This window comes from Asterias amurensis, chromosome 4 (genome assembly GCF_032118995.1).
Source record: "Asterias amurensis chromosome 4, ASM3211899v1".
Lineage (NCBI taxonomy): Eukaryota > Metazoa > Echinodermata > Asteroidea > Forcipulatida > Asteriidae > Asterias > Asterias amurensis.
Window position 1 is genome coordinate 4,696,542 of NC_092651.1, and position 26,724 is coordinate 4,723,265.

Below are 26,724 nucleotides of genomic sequence, written 5' to 3' on the forward strand. Positions count from 1 at the left end.
CCTTTCATGCTGAGGGAATAGTGAAAAAAGGAAACAAACTGGACAAAAGGAACCTAGCACCCCTACTTGAAATGTTTTACACTTGACATATTTTTGGCAACAATCTGCAAGGAGTTGTCAAAAGTGTGTAATGTCAACTTAACAACATCTGCATTTGGATTTGTTTCAACTGTCGTACATGTAACTTTAAAATAGCTGTGGTATCTTTATGTTTAAAGACTCTTGACACTATTGGTTGTGAAAGACCAGTCTTCTCACTTTGTGTAACTCAACATGCATAAAATACCAAAAATCTGAGCTCAATCGGTCGTCGAAGTTGTGAGATAATAATGAAAGAAAAAACACCCTTGTCACACAAAGTTGTGTGCTTTCAGACGCTTGATTTTGAGACCTCAAATCCAAAATCTATTTCCTGGAAAACTACTTCTTTCTCAAAAACTATGTTACTTCAGAGGGAGCCGTTTCTCACAATGTTTTATACTATCAACAGCTCCCCATTACTCGTTATCTAGTAAAGTTTTCTGCTAATAATTATTTTGAGTAATTACCAATAGTGTCCACTACCTTTAAGGTACTGGAGATGGCCAATCTGGATTGACTTTTTGACTGTCACCAGAAGTCACCAACTTCACAAACTTGTGACCATTCAAATTTCTGGCCACTTTTTATAAATTATTCAATGAATTTAAAAAAAAAAGACAATGTCAAGCATGCAAGCAACAGGCCTAGTTAACATACAATCGGTCACTGTACTTCACTTTACTGGCTGCCCTCACACAGGAAGTTTTGTGTGAAATGTAAGAGTTACCATGGTAACTGTCTAGACTTATCCCACATCGTTAAATTCATAATGCTAACTAACTCAAGACTGTAATCAGCCTGTTAAGCCACAACTCTGTGGGGACATAAGATGGTAGGGGTAGGTTGGGAGCCAGGGAAGGCTAATGCCCTTTCTGTTCAAGAACTTATCTCACACACATAACAAAAAACATTTAAGATAAATATATGAAAAATATATGATGACTAGAGCAAGCTAGTCGAAACGTTGAGACCAATTTAAGAAATTATTCAGCAGAAGTCAGTTAATAGTGACCCTATAAGCTAAATTAGTAGTCCCAGCCAATTTTCTAAACCTTCACCCTTACAAAAAAGGAAAAAATCCTTACAAATAAAACAAAATCTGAAAGGGGGGAGGGGGAAAATAAATAACTCACCCTCGGTGACAGACCTGACGACCACTGGTTTCTCACTGCCGGCAATGAAGCCAAACCCCAGGGCTAGATCCCTAAGTAATGTCACATCTCTCTCTACTGGTGGGATGTCATCAACATCGTATGGGTCTTCCCTTGTTGTAGTACAGGTTACATGGCTAGAAAAAATACATCAGACAAAATAGGGTTTCATTAGACTACATTCATACATGTTAATAACCCAGACAGTTTCGCTAATCCTATTGGCGGAGAGTATATCACGTTTAAACATGATTTAAACACGGCTAGAAGTGTAAAGCAAAAGGCCTGGTGCGCAAGCTTTACGCTTAATGGCGCAAATTTTCACCACATGAAATATATACATCGGTAACAAATGTGCAATTACTAGTGCACGCCTGCAAAAGCAAAGCGTTTGAGCGCCGTTGCATTTTAGAGCATGAATAGAGCATGAGAATGTGACAAGCACTGAAAATTTAAAACAAATTGTGGATAGCTTTTCCAAAATGTTTACGCCTTCGGCTCTATCCTTTATCGCATGGCCACAACTCTGCCGGTTTTAAACAATTGTTCAATACTTCGTTCCACTCTTGTATTGCTCTTTGTTATGGGGGAGTGAGCGCACTTTTTCGTCAAAATAAAACAGAAATCAGGAAAACACATTGCGACCTTGCGAAGACCATGTTGATCACCCCGATCTCAAAAAGGTATCAAGTTGTACACAATCGCTGTCAAAATCCAGCTATTCGGAAAATTAAAGACTAGATTAGACTGTAATGCTACATCAAAAGGCGCTGCTGGCTCACTGCCACTACAATTACACCAAGTCCAATGCTGACCACGAGATTGTTTCTACTTTGAACTGTTTGCCGACAGTGCGGCATTTTTATTACAACCACAGAGATCTTGTACGATAATTTGGCCTTCAAGTTCAAAACGAATAAACCGTTTTGGGCGGTAATGAAGCCAATTTACAATTGAATGCATGCAAACACCTTGTGATCAGAAATCAAGGGTTCAACACTGGTCAGCTGGTCATAGCCTAAACATCTGACGTCACACTTCGAGGCTCGTGAGTTACGCCAGAAATCTGCCCACGCATAATCGGACATCCATTATTTCACATGGCCTTCATCATGGTTTAGGAGATTCGCAGTTAATTCCGACATATGTGTATCATAAACCAATACATGTCTAAGGAACCAGTGTACACTGGTCACTGATCTTGTTACTTTGATGTATTGGCATTTCAGCAGAGGGCGCTAGCAAATGCAAATATCAATGTGAGAAAAAGTTGTGACACTTGTGTCCTTTTTAAGCAAGACACTCTACCCTTATTGCAGCGGCATCCTTCAGAAATAGGACATAATAATGTAAAGCTTTTTGTTCTGTGTGTTGTGTAATGGATGTAAAAGAATCCAGTAATACACTGTGGCTTGCCCTGGTGTTTCTGGCTGTGGCTGCTGACTAAGCTACAGCATCTTCCACAGGTGCTACATAAATAGGTCTCTTAATCCATCAAATTAAAAAAAAAAAAACTGTCTTATAATGTTTCTGTATCTTCAAGCACCTTGAGTACCTTATTGGAAAATATGTGCACTATATAGGACTATTTGTAACTTGCAATCCAACATAACATTTTAATATGCATACCTGTACAACAAACATTGTTGTACCAGTACATTAAATAAATTTTCTAGTGAGAAATTTTCAATTAAGGTCATGAACTGAAGTAATGTCTTACATTCTGAAATAACATAAAAGAAGCATACCTGTACATCCAACATTGGTGTCTCAAAACCTTAAAGCCGTTGGACACTTTTGGTAAATAGTATTGTCCAAAGGCCCACACTTCATGTATCACAACTTATATATAAAATAATAAACCTGTGAAAACTTAGGCTCAATCGATCATCGGAGTCGGGAGAAAATAACAGGCCAACCTTGTTTCTGCACGTTTTGCTGTGTCATGACATGTGTTTACTATAAATCCGTAATTCTCGTTGTCGAGAATTGATAATTGTTTCAATGTTTTCTCAAAAAGCATTTCGTGGAATAATATAAGAGAAGTCTTTCACCCTTCTGTAAACCCTGTAAGTTATTTGTAAATTTGTGGTCTTTTTTTTTCTGTTCTGAAAGTGTATAATAGCGTTAAAACAATTTTCTACAATTGGAAAGTTTCAATTATACAAATTTCATTATCTGAAGTAATATCTGGAGCGCGAGCCAACAAAATTGTGAATCCAATATCCTTGTCAGACTCATCAGCCATAGCTTTTTTTCTTGATACTGAGCAAGTAATATCTGAGCGCATTAAAGGCACTGTACACGTTTGGATTGTCAAAACCAGTGTTCTCACTTGGTGTATCCCATCACAAGCAATAAATAACAAGCCTGTGAAGATTTTGGCTCAATTGGTCATCGAAGTAGCAGAAAAATGATGAAAGAATAAACACCCTTGCTGGCAAATTTGTGTGCTTTCAGATACGAATATGGCTAGAAGTCTTTTATTATTTTAGTGAGAAATTACCTCTTTCTCAAAAACGACGTTGCTTCAGAGGGAGTCATTTCTCACAATGTTTTAAACTATCAACAGCTCTCAAATGCTCATTACCAAGTCAGTTTTTAAGTTAATATTTGTTTTGAGTAATTACCAAATGTGTACCTTCCCTTTAACGATATGACCTTGTTGCAGGCACTCAAGGAAAATATAATTTTATACTGAAAGGTTGAATCTGTTGCCTTGTCGTGCTTGCTTCGACACAGCGTGATGTAAGGAGAGTAATTTGTTAGCAGCTGTACAATGGGGAAAATAACCAGGGTTGTTAATAAGTACCACACTATAGAGTAGTCACACTTATTGATTCTTTGACTCTCAAGGCTTGCTTGCTTTCAATGTCCTCCCCTTAGAATTTGTGTCAAGCCAAGACTGCTTGAATGCCAAATAATAATAAAAACGTTTAGGGTCCCTGCTCGGATGCCTCCAAAAGGAGTGGGTAACTTAGGGACCTGATGACCACAAGATAAAGATGGTTTCTTAGTTTCTATTCCTTTATAAAGTTAAATGACCAATGAGATTGCCGGCTGCTCGCACTAATCGCCATCTTCACTCTTTTGTCTCTATGGGTATTAGGTTTGTTTAACGCATTGCATAAAAGATGAGTGCTTGTTCATAAACTTTTAATAATTCTCAGCATATTTTCAATAACAATCATAATTATCATAATTTGTTCATCTTGTTGTCTAGATGACCAGACTTGGATAAGTGGATTTAATTCTTAATCCTAGTGCATTGTTTCTTGTGCAATATTTGTATCTGCCTTTTTTGTAATGCTCGTTTTGATAATTGTTGTGCTTTTAAACTTGTGCAAGCAATGTAACTGCTTCTTTTTGGAGAGTAGTCAAGGTTCTTATTTTCTAATGTCTGATTTTTTATGTCTGCAAATAGCACATGTTTGAATGTCAATGATCAATGATTGTATGTAAATGAAGTGTATATATGATACACATGAATGGAAACATCTCTGTATGGGAATTGATGTTTTCATCAGATGACATTCCTCTGTGGGTGGTTTGAGTACACCGATTTAATTTACCTCCGATCTGCCTCGTCCTTGCGGGGGAAAATGAAATTCTCTGAAATGAAACGCATTCTGATAATGACTCAATTTGTCTCATTTCAGTTTTCAATTTGTCTTGTTACAGAGCCATCTGATCCCCAACCAATATCATATTCATCGTAGAATTTAAAATTAACTCAAAATGCGGCGTTTTAGAAATGACTGCTTTTATCCATTTTTACTTCTTTATACTTGGCTGCTTCTGTTACATTGTGTCGTGTGGTGCGGCCATTTGGCTTTTGCGAAAGAACTCGGAGCAGAGAGACCCTGAAAGGCCAAATGACAACACAACACACACATTTTGACCCTAGCACTTGGGTCGTAATGCTACAATCCCGGCCAAAATGCTTGGGCCACCCTTTCCTGATACATCAGTTCCCTGTGCACTTCCCATTCACATTCAAAACATTTGCCCCCCGCCCCCCGCTCAATGTTGACTGTAATTCGGCACACAGTCGGCAAACGGAACCAACATTGAAAGGGGACAGGGGGGCCCAACGAGATATGGCCGGGATTGTAGGTCATTAGCAATTTCAGCAAGTAGACGTTTATCCTACAAAGGCCTTAAGAATTTTTCAAAAACGATGAATATTTTGTCCCTGTAGACTTTTACTGTTTCCTTCATCTAATTTTAAATCTAAAGAATCATTGTATTAATGTATGTCTTTATTATTGTAAATCTAAATGTGGAAGATGGATTTAAATTAGCAATATTTGACCCCTTTAAGAATTTTAACACACTTTGAAATGCACAAACGCATATAGAGTAAGGCACCCAGTAAACTTTAACAACACCTTTACAGATTAGCAATACATTACATTAGGTACTACACGTCCTACAGACTGCAATGACTGTGACACCCTTAAAGGCAATGAACACCTTTGGTAATTGTCAATCTCACTTGGTGTCTCTCAACAAATGCATAAAATAAGAAAAGTGTGAACATTTTGACCAAGTTCCAAGAGAATAATGAGAAAAAAACACACCCTTGTTGCATAAATATGCGTGCATTCAGATGCCTTAAAAGGACTTCAGGCCTGCACAATTTAAATTTGTTAGAAACCTTTCTCAAAAACGATGTTACTTCAGAGGGAGCCAGTTCTCACAATGTTTGATACTATCAACAGCTCTCCATTGCTTGTTACCAAGTAAGTTTTTATGCTAACAATTGTTTTAAGTAATTACCAATAGTGTCCAGTGCTTTAATCTGGCTCTTGTTCTTCATAGCGCACAGAACATGTTAAGTATCATATTTTGCTAAGGCATAGTATTTTAATAAGCCATGAATAATGAACCTTTGGTATCAATAGTTCTCCATTGCTTGTCACCAAGTAAGTTTTTATTTTGAGTAATTACCAATAGTGTCCCGTATTTTTAGATACAAACTTCTTTAAATCCCAGACATAATAAGTTTTTATCAACCCCCCCCCCAACAATTATCTTCAAGTTTCTAGAAGGTATTAAGCACTGTGTGTATCTACAACTGACAGGTACTTGCAGGCCTGTATGCTTTGTTTTTGAAAGGGCAAGGACACCTAGATATTTTCTCCTTGGTAAAGGGCACATAAGGAAATAGTACTATTCTACTGTAGAATTAGTACATTTCTACTGTAGAATTTCAAGGGCACCAAGGCAATGACCCGGGGCATGGAGGCAATCACCTTCCTTGCCTCCGTGAATTATCAGCGCCGAATTTCTGCGCTAGCCTTGTAAGCGTAGAATGCCTAGTAACGTGAAGTACGCATGCGCAGAAGCCAAAATTCGCCGCTAACCCGTGAAATACGCTTGCCGTAAGCACAGAATTCCCTGCTTCCGTAAGCGTCGATTCTGTGCCTACGGTAAGCAGAGCCATGAAATTGGGCCCAGGTCTGTAACTTGTGTCAAGAAACAAATATTGCAGCGTCCCTTTAAAGGGACATTTTGCCTTGGATCGGGCAAGAGAAATGAAATGCATAGACAGATAATAATCCACACAAATATGCCTTGAAATTGTGTGGTTTTACTTTTATTTGGGGAACTAACACAGTCGACCATTTTGTAGAGTCATGGTGTGCCGTGTTAGTTCACAACGTATAAGGAAAACCGTGCAACATCCAGGTATTTTTGTGTGGATTATTACACGCTACTTTTAAAACATCTTTCCACCCATATGCATTTTATAACAAACGTTTTTCAAACGCTTTTCATAGGCTAACTCGCCGAATCCAAGGCAACGTGCCCCTTTAAAGTGTGAGGATGAAAGGATACTTACTTGATGTAGTAGCGTTTTCCATTCTTATCGACTGCTTCTTCCCAGCCATACGGAAGATCAGCCTTTGGGGACCAGCATGTTGGAGGCGGTAACCATCCCGATGATTTACTGTTGTGACTGGAGAGGTACAGAGGAAAGAAAGCTCAGCATTAAAGGCAGTGGACACTATTGGTAATATTACTCAAAATAATTATTAGTAGGCCTGGGCGAATTATTTGAATATCCGGTTAATGGCGAATAGGTTTTTACTATCCGTAACCGCGAATGCCTTTTTTTTCTTAACCGGATATCCGCATAGGGCGCGAATACCTATTTATAAACCGGATAATTCTGTAATTACAACCAAGTAACCGGATATTCTTTAATATCCGAATATCCGTGGACGTCGGGCGACAACTGATATGAATGTTTTGTCTGAATCCTTATGAAACTTCTATTAAGACAGCATAAAACAGCATAAATTAAGTATTTAACTATGCTCACCTCCGTGAAGAGTTAAAACAATGACATTTCCGACGTATTTTGTTCAAAGATTACAACAGTTTTCCTTCACCTAGAGTCAATCACGATCAAAAGAAAAAGATCTGGTCACTTTATGAATGAACCGAGTGACACTGTCTAAAACTAATATCAATCCGCCCATTCACAAACGAACAGCACCCTCTAGCGGCAAAAAATAATTAAATTAATATATATATATATATATTTTTTTAATAGCGCCCTCTAGCGGCGAAAAATTATTCAAATATCCGGTTAATTTCGGATAGTTGGCCAGCAGTATCCGAATAACAAAATTTCACTATTCGCCCAGCACTAATTATTAGCATCAAAACTTAAATGGTAATGAGTAATGGGGAGAGGTTGGTAGTACAAAACATTGTGAGAAACGGCTCCCTCTCCAGTTTAAAATTTGAGGTCTCGAAATCAAGCATCTGAAAGCACAAAACTTCGTGTGACAAGGGTGTTTTTTTTTTCAATATTTGTCTCGAACTAAGATGACCAATTGAGCCCAAATTTTTACAGGTTTGTTATTTTATGCATAGGTTGAGATACACCAAGTGAGAAGACTTGTCGTGGATAATTACCAATAGTGTTCATTGCTTTAATGTTTTTAAAAAAGGAACATTACAAAACTGGTAAGAAAACAAATGTCTAAGATCACAGATCTACATAAAACATACACGGTCTAATGATGATGATTGTAGCAGGCCTGTATGCTTCGTTTTTGAAAGGGCAAGGGCACCAAGGCATGTACTCCTCGGTAAACGGCACCCTATGAGGAAATTGTAAATTTCTACTTCAGGGCATCAGGCCTGTAGTAGAAAACATCCCTTGAGAAAAAAATAAAATTAATTTTCCATTTGGAGTTTATCGCTCAGTGAACATTTAATTAATTATTTTTTAATCGATGTCATGCAAAATGTGTTGTCGCTTTTTCACTATTTTCTCGTGACCCAGACAGCCGATTGTAATAAAACTTGGATTACATAAAGTGCTTACACTGCCAGCAAATGTTTAAATTCTGTCATAGGAAGAAACTATAAATAAATAGTAAACTTGGGGTACAACCATGTGTTAATCTCTTTTGTGTGAGTGTTGGCTCTGAGAAGAGCCGGTGTGCAAGAGCCGGTGTGGTCTCGACCGTTCGAACAGCATATGCTCATCTTCTGTAATGTTCCTTTAAAGGCACTGGACACCTTTGACAATTGTCAAAGACCAGTCTTCTCACTTGGAACATCACAACACATGCATAAAATAACAAACAAGTGAAAATTGGTCGTCAAGGTGGCAAGAGAATAATGACAAAAAAAAAAACTTTTTACACAAGTTGTATGCTTTCAGATGCTTGAATTCGAGACCTCAGCCATGGTCTCGAATTCTATTCAAATATTTGGGTAAGAAATTACTACTTTCTCAAAAACATGTCATTCATCAGAGGGAGCCGTTTCTCACAGTGTTTTATACTATCAACAGCTCTCCATTGCTCATTACAAAGTAAGTTTGTATGCTAACAATTATTTCCAATAGTGTCCAGTGCCTTTAATAGTGTTTCAATGCATGTTTGTTTGCAGATGGGAAGACAGAATTATCCCCGGATGACATTTATGATTTTTTTATAAAACGACATGAGCCTCTCGGCAAGAGGAAGTATATGTGGGAGGTAAGAACTTTTGTGACTTGGAAGAATGACAAAGGTTAATTTTCAATCTGAGGAAGTTTCACATTTGAGGATTTGGAGGAGGGCATAAGCCTATAGATGGGTTGCCAAGTGCTGTGACTGCCATATTTGATGATAAACAATGGAAAAGTGCACGCGTGTACGCACTGCGCACAACTCTTAGTCAATGATAGCTTTTCACGCATGCATGTTTCACATAATATGGTGGTCAATGACGACATTTGCAATCGATCTATTGGAAATAATACCAGGCCTGTATGCTTCGTTTTTGAAAGGGCAAGGTCACCAATGCAAGTTCTCCTACCAGGTACATGTAAAGGGCACCACCCTATGAGTGAATTGTATATTTCTACTGGAGCATTGCAAGGGCACCAAGGCAATGATCAAGGGGCGTGGAGGTATTTGCCTTCCCTCCGTGCAGTATCAGGCCTGGTATACCCTCCCTTTTTAAATCGTTTTTTTTATTCTCAAGTGATTTTCAATATGCAAACTTAAACATGTTAACCAATACAAAGTGGCAGAATTTTTTAATTTCCGTTCATAGCTATTGTATTGTAATTAGTCAACAGCAAGACTTCGTGACTTTAGAACACAATTTTGGTTAGACCCCAGGCACTTGTTTGTAGCATCTGCGTGACTGAGGTAGAATTTTAATTACAGAGAGAATATTTTGACAACAAGTAGGATTAAGTTTTTGCTCTTGCGATAAAATTGGTGGTTATAGGGTGGCTTCTGATTAACATGCAGACTTAAACTCTATACACCTTAATTAAATGATAAGTCGTCACCATTTCATATTTAACATCAACATTTCCCCAAAGTCCAAACATTGTTGTCACAATTTAAAGGCAGTGCATGGACACTATTGGTAATTACTCAAAAATAATTATTAACATAAAACCTTACTTGGTAACGTGTAATGGGGAGCTTTTTGAGAAAGAAGTAATTTTCCACGAGATTGATTACAAGACCTCAGATTTAGAATTTGAGGTCTCGAAATCAAGTATCTGAAAGCACACAACTTTGTGTGACAAGGGTGTTTTTCTTTCATTATTATCTCGCAACTTCTACGACCAACTGTGCTCAATTTTTCACAGGTTTGTTGTTTTATGCATATGTTGAGATACAGAAAGTGAGAAGACTGGTCTTTGACAACTACCAGAGGTCACCAGCGTCTTTAATTAAAACAATATTAATTGGCACAATGATAAGATCATCAGATTTACTTCCGCAAAAGACACAATACCTCCTTCCTATTTACTTAAAATTAATGTTTACTTTAAAAACTAACATCTGGATGTCTTAAAGCACTGCAAGTAAAAAGAGAACTGGACTTGTAACAACACAACAAGCAAAAAAGTAACCATGAAGAATTAAAGGCATCAGACGCTATTGGTAATTACTCAAAATAATTGTCAACATAAAAACTTACTTGGTAACAAGCAATGGAGATCTGTTGATAGTATCAAACATCATGAGAAACGGCTCCCTCTGAAGTAACATAGTTTTTTACAAAGAGGTTGATTCAAGGCACAAACATTAAAAGACTTCAGACCTGAAGCCTTTAATTAGGCATCAAAAAGCACACACATTTGCGCACCAAGGTTTTTTCCCTGTTGTTCCCTTGCAACTTTGATGACCAAAATTTTCACAGGCTTGTTATTTTATTCATATGCTGGGATACGTACACCAAGTGAGATTACTGGTCTTCGACAATTACCAAATACATTACTATCCATCCCTTTAAATAATACAGAAATACCTCTCTAATTTCAATATGTGATGCCCTCAAACTAAAAAGCACTCTCTGGTGACATTTTGTCAATATCCTGTGTCCCTGAGTTTTAAAGAAGTCATTATAATGACGGGGTGTTTTGTTTGTTTGGGGTATTGAGATGAGTATTGGTCCACAACTCAGTGAATGTGCTTACTGGAGCGAGTAAGCACCTAGTATGGAGAAAGTACCTCCCTGGCTATATCTATAGAAACTTATGAGTTGAATGCAGAGGTAAATACACTGCTGTGTATTGTTGACCACTGCTGGCTTCATCATGATGCTAGGTTTGAAGAAAGCTGAGGCTTGCTTAACGAACCAAACCTTTAGTCATTGGTTCTTTAATTCTCTTGTCTACTATGCAAATGATTGGAAAATCTTGACTTAAACCTCTTAATGCTTAAAGGGTGTATGTACTTTTTGTAGGACAAAAAAACATTGATGTCCACAGATTTACACTAAACTTTCAGTTTGAAGATAATGATAGTAGAAAGCTTCCCTGAACATATTACGTGCTGAGGTGCTGTAGTTTTGGGGAAACTAGTAAAACAATGTCATGAAAATAATTTTTGTCTCATGAGACGCAAATTATTTTAAGCATTTACAAATGTATTTTCATGACATTGTTTTTCTCATTTCTCAAAAACTACAGCACCTCAGTAAATAATATTTGAAGGGAAGCTTTCCACTATCATTATCTTCAAACCCTGTAAGTTTATTGTAAATCTATGGACATTTTGGAAAAGTACTCAAATCCTTTAAGGCACAATGTTGATTTGTGATTTTGAGCAATAGCTGGATTGTTGATTTGACCACTGTTGTTCTCCTGGTTGGCTTTGTGGGTTTCTAGTTTATAAAGGCCAGGAAATCACAACATTACCAGTGTACAAGACATGTAGGTCAAAAAGTTCAGGATTTGTGTGGTCACCAGAAGCTGAAAACACATTGTGATTATTTGCACTGGGTATGAGGCCGCTACTACTGATGAACATTCTTTGACCTCAAAAATACTTTTCTTTCAATTGAAGTTTTTGAAGTAAAGAAATACTCAGACAAATCTAAAGGGGCTTCAGACCGGAAGTCTTTTAGTTATCAGACTCAAATTTTTGAGTGAGAAATAACCTCCTTCTCAAAAACTATGTTACTTCAGATGTAGCCAGATGTAGACAATGTAGACAATGTTTTAATATCAACAGCTCTCCATTGCTTGTTACCAAGTAAGTTTTTATGCTAACAATTGTTTTAAGTAATTACCAATAGTGTCCAGTGCTTTAATCTGGCTCTTGTTCTTCATAGCGCACAGAACATGTTAAGTATCATATTTTGCTAAGGCATAGTATTTTAATAAGCCATGAATAATGAACCTTTGGTATCAATAGTTCTCCATTGCTTGTCACCAAGTAAGTTTTTATTTTGAGTAATTACCAATAGTGTCCCGTATTTTTAGATACAAACTTCTTTAAATCCCAGACATAATAAGTTTTTATCAACCCCCCCCCCAACAATTATCTTCAAGTTTCTAGAAGGTATTAAGCACTGTGTGTATCTACAACTGACAGGTACTTGCAGGCCTGTATGCTTTGTTTTTGAAAGGGCAAGGACACCTAGATATTTTCTCCTTGGTAAAGGGCACATAAGGAAATAGTACTATTCTACTGTAGAATTAGTACATTTCTACTGTAGAATTTCAAGGGCACCAAGGCAATGACCCGGGGCATGGAGGCAATCACCTTCCTTGCCTCCGTGAATTATCAGCGCCGAATTTCTGCGCTAGCCTTGTAAGCGTAGAATGCCTAGTAACGTGAAGTACGCATGCGCAGAAGCCAAAATTCGCCGCTAACCCGTGAAATACGCTTGCCGTAAGCACAGAATTCCCTGCTTCCGTAAGCGTCGATTCTGTGCCTACGGTAAGCAGAGCCATGAAATTGGGCCCAGGTCTGTAACTTGTGTCAAGAAACAAATATTGCAGCGTCCCTTTAAAGGGACATTTTGCCTTGGATCGGGCAAGAGAAATGAAATGCATAGACAGATAATAATCCACACAAATATGCCTTGAAATTGTGTGGTTTTACTTTTATTTGGGGAACTAACACAGTCGACCATTTTGTAGAGTCATGGTGTGCCGTGTTAGTTCACAACGTATAAGGAAAACCGTGCAACATCCAGGTATTTTTGTGTGGATTATTACACGCTACTTTTAAAACATCTTTCCACCCATATGCATTTTATAACAAACGTTTTTCAAACGCTTTTCATAGGCTAACTCGCCGAATCCAAGGCAACGTGCCCCTTTAAAGTGTGAGGATGAAAGGATACTTACTTGATGTAGTAGCGTTTTCCATTCTTATCGACTGCTTCTTCCCAGCCATACGGAAGATCAGCCTTTGGGGACCAGCATGTTGGAGGCGGTAACCATCCCGATGATTTACTGTTGTGACTGGAGAGGTACAGAGGAAAGAAAGCTCAGCATTAAAGGCAGTGGACACTATTGGTAATATTACTCAAAATAATTATTAGTAGGCCTGGGCGAATTATTTGAATATCCGGTTAATGGCGAATAGGTTTTTACTATCCGTAACCGCGAATGCCTTTTTTTTCTTAACCGGATATCCGCATAGGGCGCGAATACCTATTTATAAACCGGATAATTCTGTAATTACAACCAAGTAACCGGATATTCTTTAATATCCGAATATCCGTGGACGTCGGGCGACAACTGATATGAATGTTTTGTCTGAATCCTTATGAAACTTCTATTAAGACAGCATAAAACAGCATAAATTAAGTATTTAACTATGCTCACCTCCGTGAAGAGTTAAAACAATGACATTTCCGACGTATTTTGTTCAAAGATTACAACAGTTTTCCTTCACCTAGAGTCAATCACGATCAAAAGAAAAAGATCTGGTCACTTTATGAATGAACCGAGTGACACTGTCTAAAACTAATATCAATCCGCCCATTCACAAACGAACAGCACCCTCTAGCGGCAAAAAATAATTAAATTAATATATATATATATATATTTTTTTAATAGCGCCCTCTAGCGGCGAAAAATTATTCAAATATCCGGTTAATTTCGGATAGTTGGCCAGCAGTATCCGAATAACAAAATTTCACTATTCGCCCAGCACTAATTATTAGCATCAAAACTTAAATGGTAATGAGTAATGGGGAGAGGTTGGTAGTACAAAACATTGTGAGAAACGGCTCCCTCTCCAGTTTAAAATTTGAGGTCTCGAAATCAAGCATCTGAAAGCACAAAACTTCGTGTGACAAGGGTGTTTTTTTTTTCAATATTTGTCTCGAACTAAGATGACCAATTGAGCCCAAATTTTTACAGGTTTGTTATTTTATGCATAGGTTGAGATACACCAAGTGAGAAGACTTGTCGTGGATAATTACCAATAGTGTTCATTGCTTTAATGTTTTTAAAAAAGGAACATTACAAAACTGGTAAGAAAACAAATGTCTAAGATCACAGATCTACATAAAACATACACGGTCTAATGATGATGATTGTAGCAGGCCTGTATGCTTCGTTTTTGAAAGGGCAAGGGCACCAAGGCATGTACTCCTCGGTAAACGGCACCCTATGAGGAAATTGTAAATTTCTACTTCAGGGCATCAGGCCTGTAGTAGAAAACATCCCTTGAGAAAAAAATAAAATTAATTTTCCATTTGGAGTTTATCGCTCAGTGAACATTTAATTAATTATTTTTTAATCGATGTCATGCAAAATGTGTTGTCGCTTTTTCACTATTTTCTCGTGACCCAGACAGCCGATTGTAATAAAACTTGGATTACATAAAGTGCTTACACTGCCAGCAAATGTTTAAATTCTGTCATAGGAAGAAACTATAAATAAATAGTAAACTTGGGGTACAACCATGTGTTAATCTCTTTTGTGTGAGTGTTGGCTCTGAGAAGAGCCGGTGTGCAAGAGCCGGTGTGGTCTCGACCGTTCGAACAGCATATGCTCATCTTCTGTAATGTTCCTTTAAAGGCACTGGACACCTTTGACAATTGTCAAAGACCAGTCTTCTCACTTGGAACATCACAACACATGCATAAAATAACAAACAAGTGAAAATTGGTCGTCAAGGTGGCAAGAGAATAATGACAAAAAAAAAAACTTTTTACACAAGTTGTATGCTTTCAGATGCTTGAATTCGAGACCTCAGCCATGGTCTCGAATTCTATTCAAATATTTGGGTAAGAAATTACTACTTTCTCAAAAACATGTCATTCATCAGAGGGAGCCGTTTCTCACAGTGTTTTATACTATCAACAGCTCTCCATTGCTCATTACAAAGTAAGTTTGTATGCTAACAATTATTTCCAATAGTGTCCAGTGCCTTTAATAGTGTTTCAATGCATGTTTGTTTGCAGATGGGAAGACAGAATTATCCCCGGATGACATTTATGATTTTTTTATAAAACGACATGAGCCTCTCGGCAAGAGGAAGTATATGTGGGAGGTAAGAACTTTTGTGACTTGGAAGAATGACAAAGGTTAATTTTCAATCTGAGGAAGTTTCACATTTGAGGATTTGGAGGAGGGCATAAGCCTATAGATGGGTTGCCAAGTGCTGTGACTGCCATATTTGATGATAAACAATGGAAAAGTGCACGCGTGTACGCACTGCGCACAACTCTTAGTCAATGATAGCTTTTCACGCATGCATGTTTCACATAATATGGTGGTCAATGACGACATTTGCAATCGATCTATTGGAAATAATACCAGGCCTGTATGCTTCGTTTTTGAAAGGGCAAGGTCACCAATGCAAGTTCTCCTACCAGGTACATGTAAAGGGCACCACCCTATGAGTGAATTGTATATTTCTACTGGAGCATTGCAAGGGCACCAAGGCAATGATCAAGGGGCGTGGAGGTATTTGCCTTCCCTCCGTGCAGTATCAGGCCTGGTATACCCTCCCTTTTTAAATCGTTTTTTTTATTCTCAAGTGATTTTCAATATGCAAACTTAAACATGTTAACCAATACAAAGTGGCAGAATTTTTTAATTTCCGTTCATAGCTATTGTATTGTAATTAGTCAACAGCAAGACTTCGTGACTTTAGAACACAATTTTGGTTAGACCCCAGGCACTTGTTTGTAGCATCTGCGTGACTGAGGTAGAATTTTAATTACAGAGAGAATATTTTGACAACAAGTAGGATTAAGTTTTTGCTCTTGCGATAAAATTGGTGGTTATAGGGTGGCTTCTGATTAACATGCAGACTTAAACTCTATACACCTTAATTAAATGATAAGTCGTCACCATTTCATATTTAACATCAACATTTCCCCAAAGTCCAAACATTGTTGTCACAATTTAAAGGCAGTGCATGGACACTATTGGTAATTACTCAAAAATAATTATTAACATAAAACCTTACTTGGTAACGTGTAATGGGGAGCTTTTTGAGAAAGAAGTAATTTTCCACGAGATTGATTACAAGACCTCAGATTTAGAATTTGAGGTCTCGAAATCAAGTATCTGAAAGCACACAACTTTGTGTGACAAGGGTGTTTTTCTTTCATTATTATCTCGCAACTTCTACGACCAACTGTGCTCAATTTTTCACAGGTTTGTTGTTTTATGCATATGTTGAGATACAGAAAGTGAGAAGACTGGTCTTTGACAACTACCAGAGGTCACCAGCGTCTTTAATTAAAACAATATTAATTGGCACAATGATAAGATCATCAGATTTACTTCCGCAAAAGACACAATACCTCCTTCCTATTTACTTAAAATTAATGTTTACTTTAAAAACTAACATCTGGATGTCTTAAAGCACTGCAAGTAAAAAGAGAACTGGACTTGTAACAACACAACAAGCAAAAAAGTAACCATGAAGAATTAAAGGCATCAGACGCTATTGGTAATTACTCAAAATAATTGTCAACATAAAAACTTACTTGGTAACAAGCAATGGAGATCTGTTGATAGTATCAAACATCATGAGAAACGGCTCCCTCTGAAGTAACATAGTTTTTTACAAAGAGGTTGATTCAAGGCACAAACATTAAAAGACTTCAGACCTGAAGCCTTTAATTAGGCATCAAAAAGCACACACATTTGCGCACCAAGGTTTTTTCCCTGTTGTTCCCTTGCAACTTTGATGACCAAAATTTTCACAGGCTTGTTATTTTATTCATATGCTGGGATACGTACACCAAGTGAGATTACTGGTCTTCGACAATTACCAAATACATTACTATCCATCCCTTTAAATAATACAGAAATACCTCTCTAATTTCAATATGTGATGCCCTCAAACTAAAAAGCACTCTCTGGTGACATTTTGTCAATATCCTGTGTCCCTGAGTTTTAAAGAAGTCATTATAATGACGGGGTGTTTTGTTTGTTTGGGGTATTGAGATGAGTATTGGTCCACAACTCAGTGAATGTGCTTACTGGAGCGAGTAAGCACCTAGTATGGAGAAAGTACCTCCCTGGCTATATCTATAGAAACTTATGAGTTGAATGCAGAGGTAAATACACTGCTGTGTATTGTTGACCACTGCTGGCTTCATCATGATGCTAGGTTTGAAGAAAGCTGAGGCTTGCTTAACGAACCAAACCTTTAGTCATTGGTTCTTTAATTCTCTTGTCTACTATGCAAATGATTGGAAAATCTTGACTTAAACCTCTTAATGCTTAAAGGGTGTATGTACTTTTTGTAGGACAAAAAAACATTGATGTCCACAGATTTACACTAAACTTTCAGTTTGAAGATAATGATAGTAGAAAGCTTCCCTGAACATATTACGTGCTGAGGTGCTGTAGTTTTGGGGAAACTAGTAAAACAATGTCATGAAAATAATTTTTGTCTCATGAGACGCAAATTATTTTAAGCATTTACAAATGTATTTTCATGACATTGTTTTTCTCATTTCTCAAAAACTACAGCACCTCAGTAAATAATATTTGAAGGGAAGCTTTCCACTATCATTATCTTCAAACCCTGTAAGTTTATTGTAAATCTATGGACATTTTGGAAAAGTACTCAAATCCTTTAAGGCACAATGTTGATTTGTGATTTTGAGCAATAGCTGGATTGTTGATTTGACCACTGTTGTTCTCCTGGTTGGCTTTGTGGGTTTCTAGTTTATAAAGGCCAGGAAATCACAACATTACCAGTGTACAAGACATGTAGGTCAAAAAGTTCAGGATTTGTGTGGTCACCAGAAGCTGAAAACACATTGTGATTATTTGCACTGGGTATGAGGCCGCTACTACTGATGAACATTCTTTGACCTCAAAAATACTTTTCTTTCAATTGAAGTTTTTGAAGTAAAGAAATACTCAGACAAATCTAAAGGGGCTTCAGACCGGAAGTCTTTTAGTTATCAGACTCAAATTTTTGAGTGAGAAATAACCTCCTTCTCAAAAACTATGTTACTTCAGATGTAGCCAGATGTAGACAATGTAGACAATGTTTTAATATCAACAGCTCTCCATTGATTGTTACCAGTTTTTATGCTAATTATCAATAGTGTCCAGAGTCTCTAACTGAAGCAGCGACCATTCTGTATCTGCATTTATGAGTCTCTTATGATGCAACACATTTCAAGTGTCCAGCATACAGCAATAAACTTTAAGTGTTTCCATGGCAACCTTTCTTGCCATTATAAAACAACGAGGGTAATAAAAGTCCAAAATTACAAGGGACGGAAAGCCGCCAGGCGCACAACAGCAAACATGTGCAGATGAATTTTTCAGTCTTTATTTGCGCTGCAAAAATGGCATTGAAATTAACAGAGTTTACATGTACACAATGTACACTCCAAAGATATTTGCGCTTTTTGTCGTGTATTCATGTTTCCTGACAATGTTTGGCTTGTGTCAACTTTTAGTATTTAACAACATTGTGCACATTAAAACAAATTTTCATAGATGTTTATGCAAAAATGGCTAATATTATGTCAACCTTTATTATTAAAACATTTTTTTAAGAAACGCCTTTGTCCTTACAATCAAAGCTGAAACCAGAGAAACATGGTTCACAATTAAATTTCACTTACAAGCACACTTAGTAAAAACTAACAAAATTTTTTTTCTAAACATCACTATCCTTGGACACTTGATGCTTTGAACTAATGTTTTACCCTCTAAAAATAGCAAAGAAAGGCTTATGTCTAATACTGAAATAAAGACAGAACTAGAAAATTTTCGTTTTTGTGGATTTTACTTCTCAAAACCAGAGGGTCAGTGTCACTTTTGGAAAAAAGTGAAAAAATGTAGACGTACGGAATCAGTAGTTTTCCCCATCAAAGCACAATTCTAGCAAGCTAAATAATTGCTAGCAGTGCAATAAAATTAGCTCAACGAACCATGATATAACTATGATATAACATCGTTATGCAGAAGCAATTGCACACACAAAGTAGCAAATAAAACAAAGGAAATACCAGCATTGAGAAAATCAATTTGGTCAGTGAAGTGTTAGTTAAACTGAACTTTTCCGCCCTCAGCAAATGCATATAAGGTCGTGGCTAAGCGGTCTAGCTCACCGAACTGAAGCTCCTGTGTTGTCAGCAATAGAGTCTGGGTTCGAAACCCGGTCATTACACTTGTGCCTTTGAGGAAGTCACTGAACCATGATTGCATCAGAAAAAGTTACTGGGAAAGGTGCATTCTGCTCTACCAGCCAGGCTCCTAGTGGATGATACCCACAGCCTTACAGACTGTGAAGAGGGTAACCCTGTTTCAGTCCCAGGAGTTGGCAGTTGGTGGCAACATGCCCCTGGTGGCAGTTGATTTGGGTCAACAGCCCAAATTTGTTAAGTGTAACCCTGAGCTTGAAGTGATCATACATTACGATATTAGGCGATTTCTCATAATGTATTCTTTTGAAAGTATTATTTTACAACTCCATAAAAACTTGCCCACAGCAAAGAGAACCCAAAGGTTTATCAAACGCGCATCCTATAACTTATTGGGAAAAATATTTGAAGGAAAGCTTGTGGCGCTAAATATTTATCCTCATGGACAATTTATTTTGCTCTTATTTTGAGGCGACACACCCAGTTCCGACTAATTATCCCAGACATTTATTTCCAGCGTCTCGCCACTCTGTGTGACACACATCACCGTGGCAACCAATGATGGCGATCACTATGCATACGCTTCGTCGTTGCTCAATGTCTATTATGATAAACAGTGCGCGGATACACCCAAAATTTTATCTTCACTATTTACAAAAATAAATCAGAGCAACTTATAAAGGTTTAAAGAATGCTGTTGTTTCGAACTTGATATGTAAATTGTAATCAAATTGTGCAGATGTTCAATGCTTCAATGGCAAAACAGCAAAATAAGGGTTTAGTCAGATGTGTTGGTGATTTTGTGCACTATGGTTGGTTCTTATTAACAAAGAAACTGAAAAGTCATTGTATATCACTCCTTTATACCTCAGTGTAGCTTATTGTTGTGTTTCAAACAGATTTTTCATAAAGCTGCTAAGCAGAATAAAGTCTTTTCTTGTTGTTGTTTTAATTTTAAACCATGAGTAAATAAGCTTTTGGCTACGATTTATGCTCTTTTTAACAAACCATCTTGAAATGAAATGAATGACAGAAACACTTGTGAATTTATGTCCAGTAATGAAAGAAAAAACGCCCTTGTCACTAGATGTTGTGTGCTTTCAGATGCTTGATTTCAGGACCTGAAAATCTAATTCTGAGGTCTCAAAATCAAATTCAAATATTTTAGTGCAAAATTACTTCTTTCTTGAAAAACTACGCTCTTCAGAGGGAGTCATTTCTCACAATGTTTTTACATTCAACAGCTCTCCATTCCTTGTTACCAAGTAAGTTTTTAAGCTTACAATTATTTTGAGCAATTACCAATCGTGTCCAGTGCCTTTAAAATGCATTTTTGATGTCTCCAGCATTTTTCTTGCTCATTGTACTGATCATCGTTTTCCATAAAATATGTACAGGAAAGGCCTGACACTTCACAGAGTCAACAAAGGCGATTGCCTCCGTGCCCCGTGGTCATTGCCTTGGTGCCCTTGAAATGCCCCAGTAGAAATTTACAATTTCCTCATAGGGTGGCCTTTACCAAGGAGAAGATGCCTTGGTGCCCTTGCCCTTTCAAAGACGAAGCACACAGGCCTGACAGCATCCATAAGTTTGTCAGTTTTTGTAAGTCTTTGAATTGTATTATTGTAGGCGCCTTGGGCACTCCACCAGTGGATATGTGCGCATGATGAGTTTTGCTATTATTATTACTAATAATGTGTAAGTCAACATAAACATGAAGAGAAAGTAAAACATAAGTGGCAATGTATAGAATGGCAAAAAAAAACACCCAAAACTCGGATCTTGACAAGCTTGCGAAAGAGATACGTTTGGTCACAACTTAATAAAGGTATAGGCCTTGGGATTTCTCACAGCATCATTGGGACACAAATGTATTGGACCCTAAAATTCAATTTGTCGGACCCTAAAATTCAATTTGTCGGACCCTAAAATTCACAACCTGCAACTTTTATATCTTGATCTTATTCTTATTTAGTCTAAATATTTCGCATTAAACAAAGTATAACTTTCGTTTTTGGAACCCTTTGAGTGTTCTGTAAAACTAACCCGTGAAAAGTGTGTTTTGAAAGGTGGTAGTATTTTCGAGATATCGCTGAAAATCTCGGGCAGTTTATGTCGGCGCAGTAAGACTAATCCGTAATTGGAATACACAGTCTGAGTAACATTTCATGCAGAAGCGTTTTACAGATTGAAATGTTTTGAATTCCTGATGTAAAACTACATACCTTTGTAGGAAATTGCTTCTCAAAATATTATACATTATGGGAAGCTGCAAAGCTTCTTACCAAGTCAGTTTTTAAGGTGATTTCTTTTTAAGAGTAATTACCAAAGGTATACCCGTTTAAAGGGAAGGTACACGTTTGGTAATTGTAAAAGACAAGTCTTCTCACTTGGTGTATCCCATCATACAGTGTATGCATAAAATGACAAGCCTGTGAAAATTTGGGCTCAATCAGTGATCAGAGTTGCAAGAAAATAATGAAAGTAAAAACACCCTTGTTGGACAAATTTGTGTGTTTTCAGATAGGAATAAAAGACTTCTAGCTAGAGGTCTTTTATTATTTTAGTGAAAAATTACCTCTTTCTCAAAAACTACATTACCTCAGAGGGAGTCGTTTCCCACAATGTTTTATACTATCAACAGCTCCCCAATGCTTGTCACCAAGTCAGTTTTTAAGTTAATATTGTTTTGAGTAATTACCAAACGTGTAACTTCCCTTTAACACAATAGTGGTAGATGAATTGGTTCCAAATCATATAGAGTTAGCCAGAGGGGTATCCGGGTGTCTTTTTTACACCCTGTTTTAAATTTCGACACCCTGTTTTATCTGTCATTACATTTAAATGTATTGTAAGTGAACAATTTGGACACACTGTTATCGAATCCTGGCTAGAACTTTGTTCCCAACATAGAACTCACTTACTGCATAGAGTGAAACAAGACTGAGGCTAAATATTGATCCTTGGAACTTAGTTTACACAGCACAAACATGCACTTGCTACCCTACGTATGTAGGCGTACTTGTTGTATTTCATGTTACACTTTTACTTTGATTCTGTCAATGCCACACTGCATGATCCTGTTACAAATCCGAACAATCCCCTATTCAACCAGTTCAGTTCTAAAACCACAATTTAGCAATCTGGGTGTAACATACCCGAGTTTGCCTAGAAACGCAAGCTGTGCCTTTGTAGAGAGGAGGAAGCAAAAGTGCCATACACATGTACTTGTATAAAGCACTACGCATACTTACACTAATACTATGTCAATACGCTTTGAATCAAACCCAAAACTGTTTTGAGGGGTAGGTTTTTCCCTTAGTACATAACAGGGCTGTATGCTTCGTTTTTGAAAGGGAAAGGGCACCAAGGCATTTTGTCTTTGGCAAAGGGCACCCTATGAGGAAATTGTAAATTCAAGGGCACCAATGCAATGGCGAGGGGCAAAGGAGGCAATCACCACTGTTGAAGTATCAGGCCTAACATAATATGGGAAATATCAAGTGAAGGCCTGATACCTCACAGAGGCAAAGAAGGCCGTTGCCTCAATGCTCTCTGGTCATTGCCTTGGTGCCCTTGAAATGCTCAAGACCAGTAGAAATTTTCCTTAAGAGAGTACCCTGTATCAAGGAGAACATGCCTTGGTGTGCCCTTGCCCTTTTAAAAACAAAGCATATCAAACCTGATATCAAGTGAATTCAGGAAAAACCGACTATTGTGAGCAAAACATCAAAAGTTGACACAGTGAAGCAAGAGTCTTTATACTATATTTGAAGAACTTTGATCTGTGAGAGTTCAATTACTTGAATAGTACCCAGAAAAAGGGTAAACAACTTTACTGGGAGCCAACAGCAGTTTTCAAGCATTTCAATGGTTCCCCTGTGTGCAAGTTGCGTGTCGATCGCTACAAGCAAATGTCGATTTGCACAAATAACGACAAATGTGCCAAAAAAAAAAGACATTTTAAAAACTACACAAAAATATCGTGAGAAAATCAACACAGTAGTTTTGAAAAATCATGGGGAGACCCCTATACTATGGTGATCAATAAACAAAAATTGAAAAGGCTTTTTAAAATAAGCTAAAATGCAACCAGCGTGACTAATGCTAGCTTTAGCCATTTCACACAGTCTAATACTAAAAACATAACAGCGCTCTTTGCCTTGAAACATATTGCGCATAAAACAATAAATTACACTTTCATTGTTTGCCATGGGAAAACCTGTCATGCGTAATAATGTCAAATAATACAGTTGACCTTAGCATTTCCTTCTGGTGTATTTAACAGTTCTTGCTATTGTAATTCTGCATGTTCTGCGGAGACAGAGGGACAGATTTAAGTTCAGTTTCTATGCTGTGTAAAACTACGAAGGTAGACAGTCGACTGAGGGAGGGGGGGGGGCAGAATTAGTTGCTACTTAACCAAAAAATTCAGCATGATCAATGCAAGTGCCCTTTTAAAAATGAAAATGGCCTTGCCCTCTCAAAGATGAAATTCCAGGCCTGTCAAATCCCACCCAACTAAATTTTGTCTTGGTTCAACCCCAAATTAGTTTAAATTTACGTTCTGTGAACAAATCCACAGGCATATTACACAGGTGGGATTTGAACCCACAACATTTGCATTTAGCGCAGTGTCTTAGAGCAGGTCTTGGGTTCAAATCCCATCGAGTAATATGCCTGCAATTTTGTTGTCACAGAACTCTGGAAAGAGTACTGAGTACACAGTATACTTACACACATTCGTGTAAGGGTTACATCAAAATTTGTATTTTTATCCGCGATGCAAATTTTACAAATTAAAAATCATTATGTTTTAAAATGCAGAGCAATTCATATCATGAATGCCAAACCACATGCTACATGTTTCAGTGGAATGGCTTAAGTGGATGCTAATGGCCTTCACACAATGTCAGACTGCAATACTGCACCCTATAATAATCTTATCCCATAATGTTATAGCTCAGTCTGTTTAAGTGAATTCTATGATTAGATGGAGATGAGCGAAGGCCAATTACATTAATGCCAATTAAAATAGAGGTTAACTCAGCACCGAGATGATATACATTATCATGATACATACAACGGATAAACTTGGGAAACAAGGGACTCAAATAAAGGTTTTAGATACTGTTTGTAAGACTCAAAACACAAACGTGCGCAGAATTACTCCAAACATACACAGTTTAATGATGACGATGAAAAACTTCCCTCTAAGTATTACTTGCTGAGGTGCTGTAGTTTTTGAGAAATAAAAAAAATCAAACAAAATCAGTGAAAAAAAAAAAAATTATTTTAGCAATGGATTTATGCGACTCTCCTGAAAACATTGCTTAGTGATTTCACCTTTGTTTTTATTGACGACTAATAAAGCTGAAACTTCTACAGGTAAACTACATTACACACATCTTCATTCACAGTGAGTATTATTAGGGATTCATGTCATCACCAAAAAACTTGATACACAAAAGGTATCAAAGCCTTTTTATAGCAAAATTAGTAAAATGCAAGAGCACGAAATCACCAGTGGAGCATTTCTGTCGAGCAATCTCTTGACAATCTCATAGTCTGATTAAACAGATTGTCTGATCAAACAGATTGTCTGATCCATGTAAACATAAGACCACCAAGGAAAGACTTTCAGCTAGATCGTTTCCTCTGATAGCATTCTGTAATAATGCAGTTTGCAAATATCAAGGATACACACTCTGAACAGGAAGATCTTCAACCACATCGCCACAACTCTAGACTTGTTGACAAGTCGTTAAATGTCTGTCGCGGTGATAGTGTTCCGACCCTCTCCACAATTCCCGCATCACTTATTATTCTCATGAGACTGCTGGTCCCCGCGAGACTACTGCTGCTGCGCTGTGGGGTTGGTAGCCAGCAGTTTCACGCAAGAGCAGTGATCTCGGGCAAGCAGTAATCTTGTGATCACGGAGACCAGAATTACGCCACCTCAATGACTCCACTTTCACCGCGACAGACCGTTTACGACTTGTCTACAAGTCTACCACAACTCAAGCAGAGCATTCAAAATGATTGGGGGTATCTTATGACATTTTGATAAAGTGAAAAGATAAACAGACTTGGCTAAAATGAAACTCAGCTCAAATGTCAAGGCTTTCAGCTCGGCACTAATGCACCTGGTGAACATTTGTGTTTCTAACAGTTTCACACTGTACAGTCCCAGAGAAACACCCCAACATGCAGCCATTAGGAGGAGGCGTATCTGGGAAGTTCTATTTAAATTTGTTAGTTTTTTATTAAATAGCAGGCCGGTATGCTTTTTTGTGAAAGGGCAGGGGCATAAAGGCATCTCCGCGGTAAAGGTCACCCTATGGGGAAATTGAAAATTTCTACTGGAGTATTTCAAGGGCATCAAGGCAGTGACCAGAGGCAGGGTTCGACATTAACGCTGGTCCGCTGGCCAAATGCCAGCTGAAACCCTTTGCCGACTGGTCCGGCTGACCAGTCAAAAATATCGGCAGCGGTACTACAGAACTATGACTATTTTTAAAATATTTTTAGGCTCGAATAAAACTTAAAAACAGTCACTTAAGGTTTGGATAAATTGTAAAAAAAATCACTCGAAGTGCCGCTGAACGCTGGCAAACTTCCGACGATCACGCATACACATGTGCACACAGCGCAAAATCCCATCATGCAACGCAAAGGCTCGTAGTCTTTGTATTAGTTCACGTGTGGCAAAAAGTGTAAGAAACATTGAACGCTAGAGGGCGTTTCAGAATATTCGATAGCGTGGGAATAGACGCCCTCTATTGGTGAAAGTACGCGATAGCTTACAAAACTAGCTTCAATCGCCTTGACAAAAGACCACACAGCAAAACACATTCTGTCAGCAGCATGGTCGTCGACAACGGAGCAGATTTCGGTGTGGGAATTAGAGTCTAGCGTGTTTACGAAAAACCAGCGAGACGGTGAGGCCTCATTCAACAAAAATTACCAAGTTACAATACTCTGGATGAGCAAAAAGGAGTATTTAATTGTGTTTAGTAAGGTTCTTCCGTCCTGATTTTGCTTAATTTTTTTTGTTATTTGGGGCTTGTTTTTTGCGGGCGATTGGTGGGTGATCTAGTTTTGCTCCATGGTTTTATGGTCAAATATA

At 37.7% G+C, this 26,724-nt stretch overlaps 1 protein-coding gene across 1 annotated transcript in view; it reads right to left on the reverse strand.

The window, feature by feature from the left end:
• The window catches only part of LOC139936390 (uncharacterized), a 68,627-nt gene that overhangs the window by 33,408 nt on the left and 8,495 nt on the right, over positions 1 to 26,724 (reverse strand). The window contains exons 3-4 of the mRNA XM_071931200.1: positions 13,354 to 13,470; positions 1,215 to 1,369 (exon numbers count right to left, since the gene is read on the reverse strand). Coding sequence (XP_071787301.1) covers positions 1,215 to 1,369; positions 13,354 to 13,470 — 272 coding nt within the window. The remainder of the gene's footprint in view (positions 1 to 1,214; positions 1,370 to 13,353; positions 13,471 to 26,724) is intronic.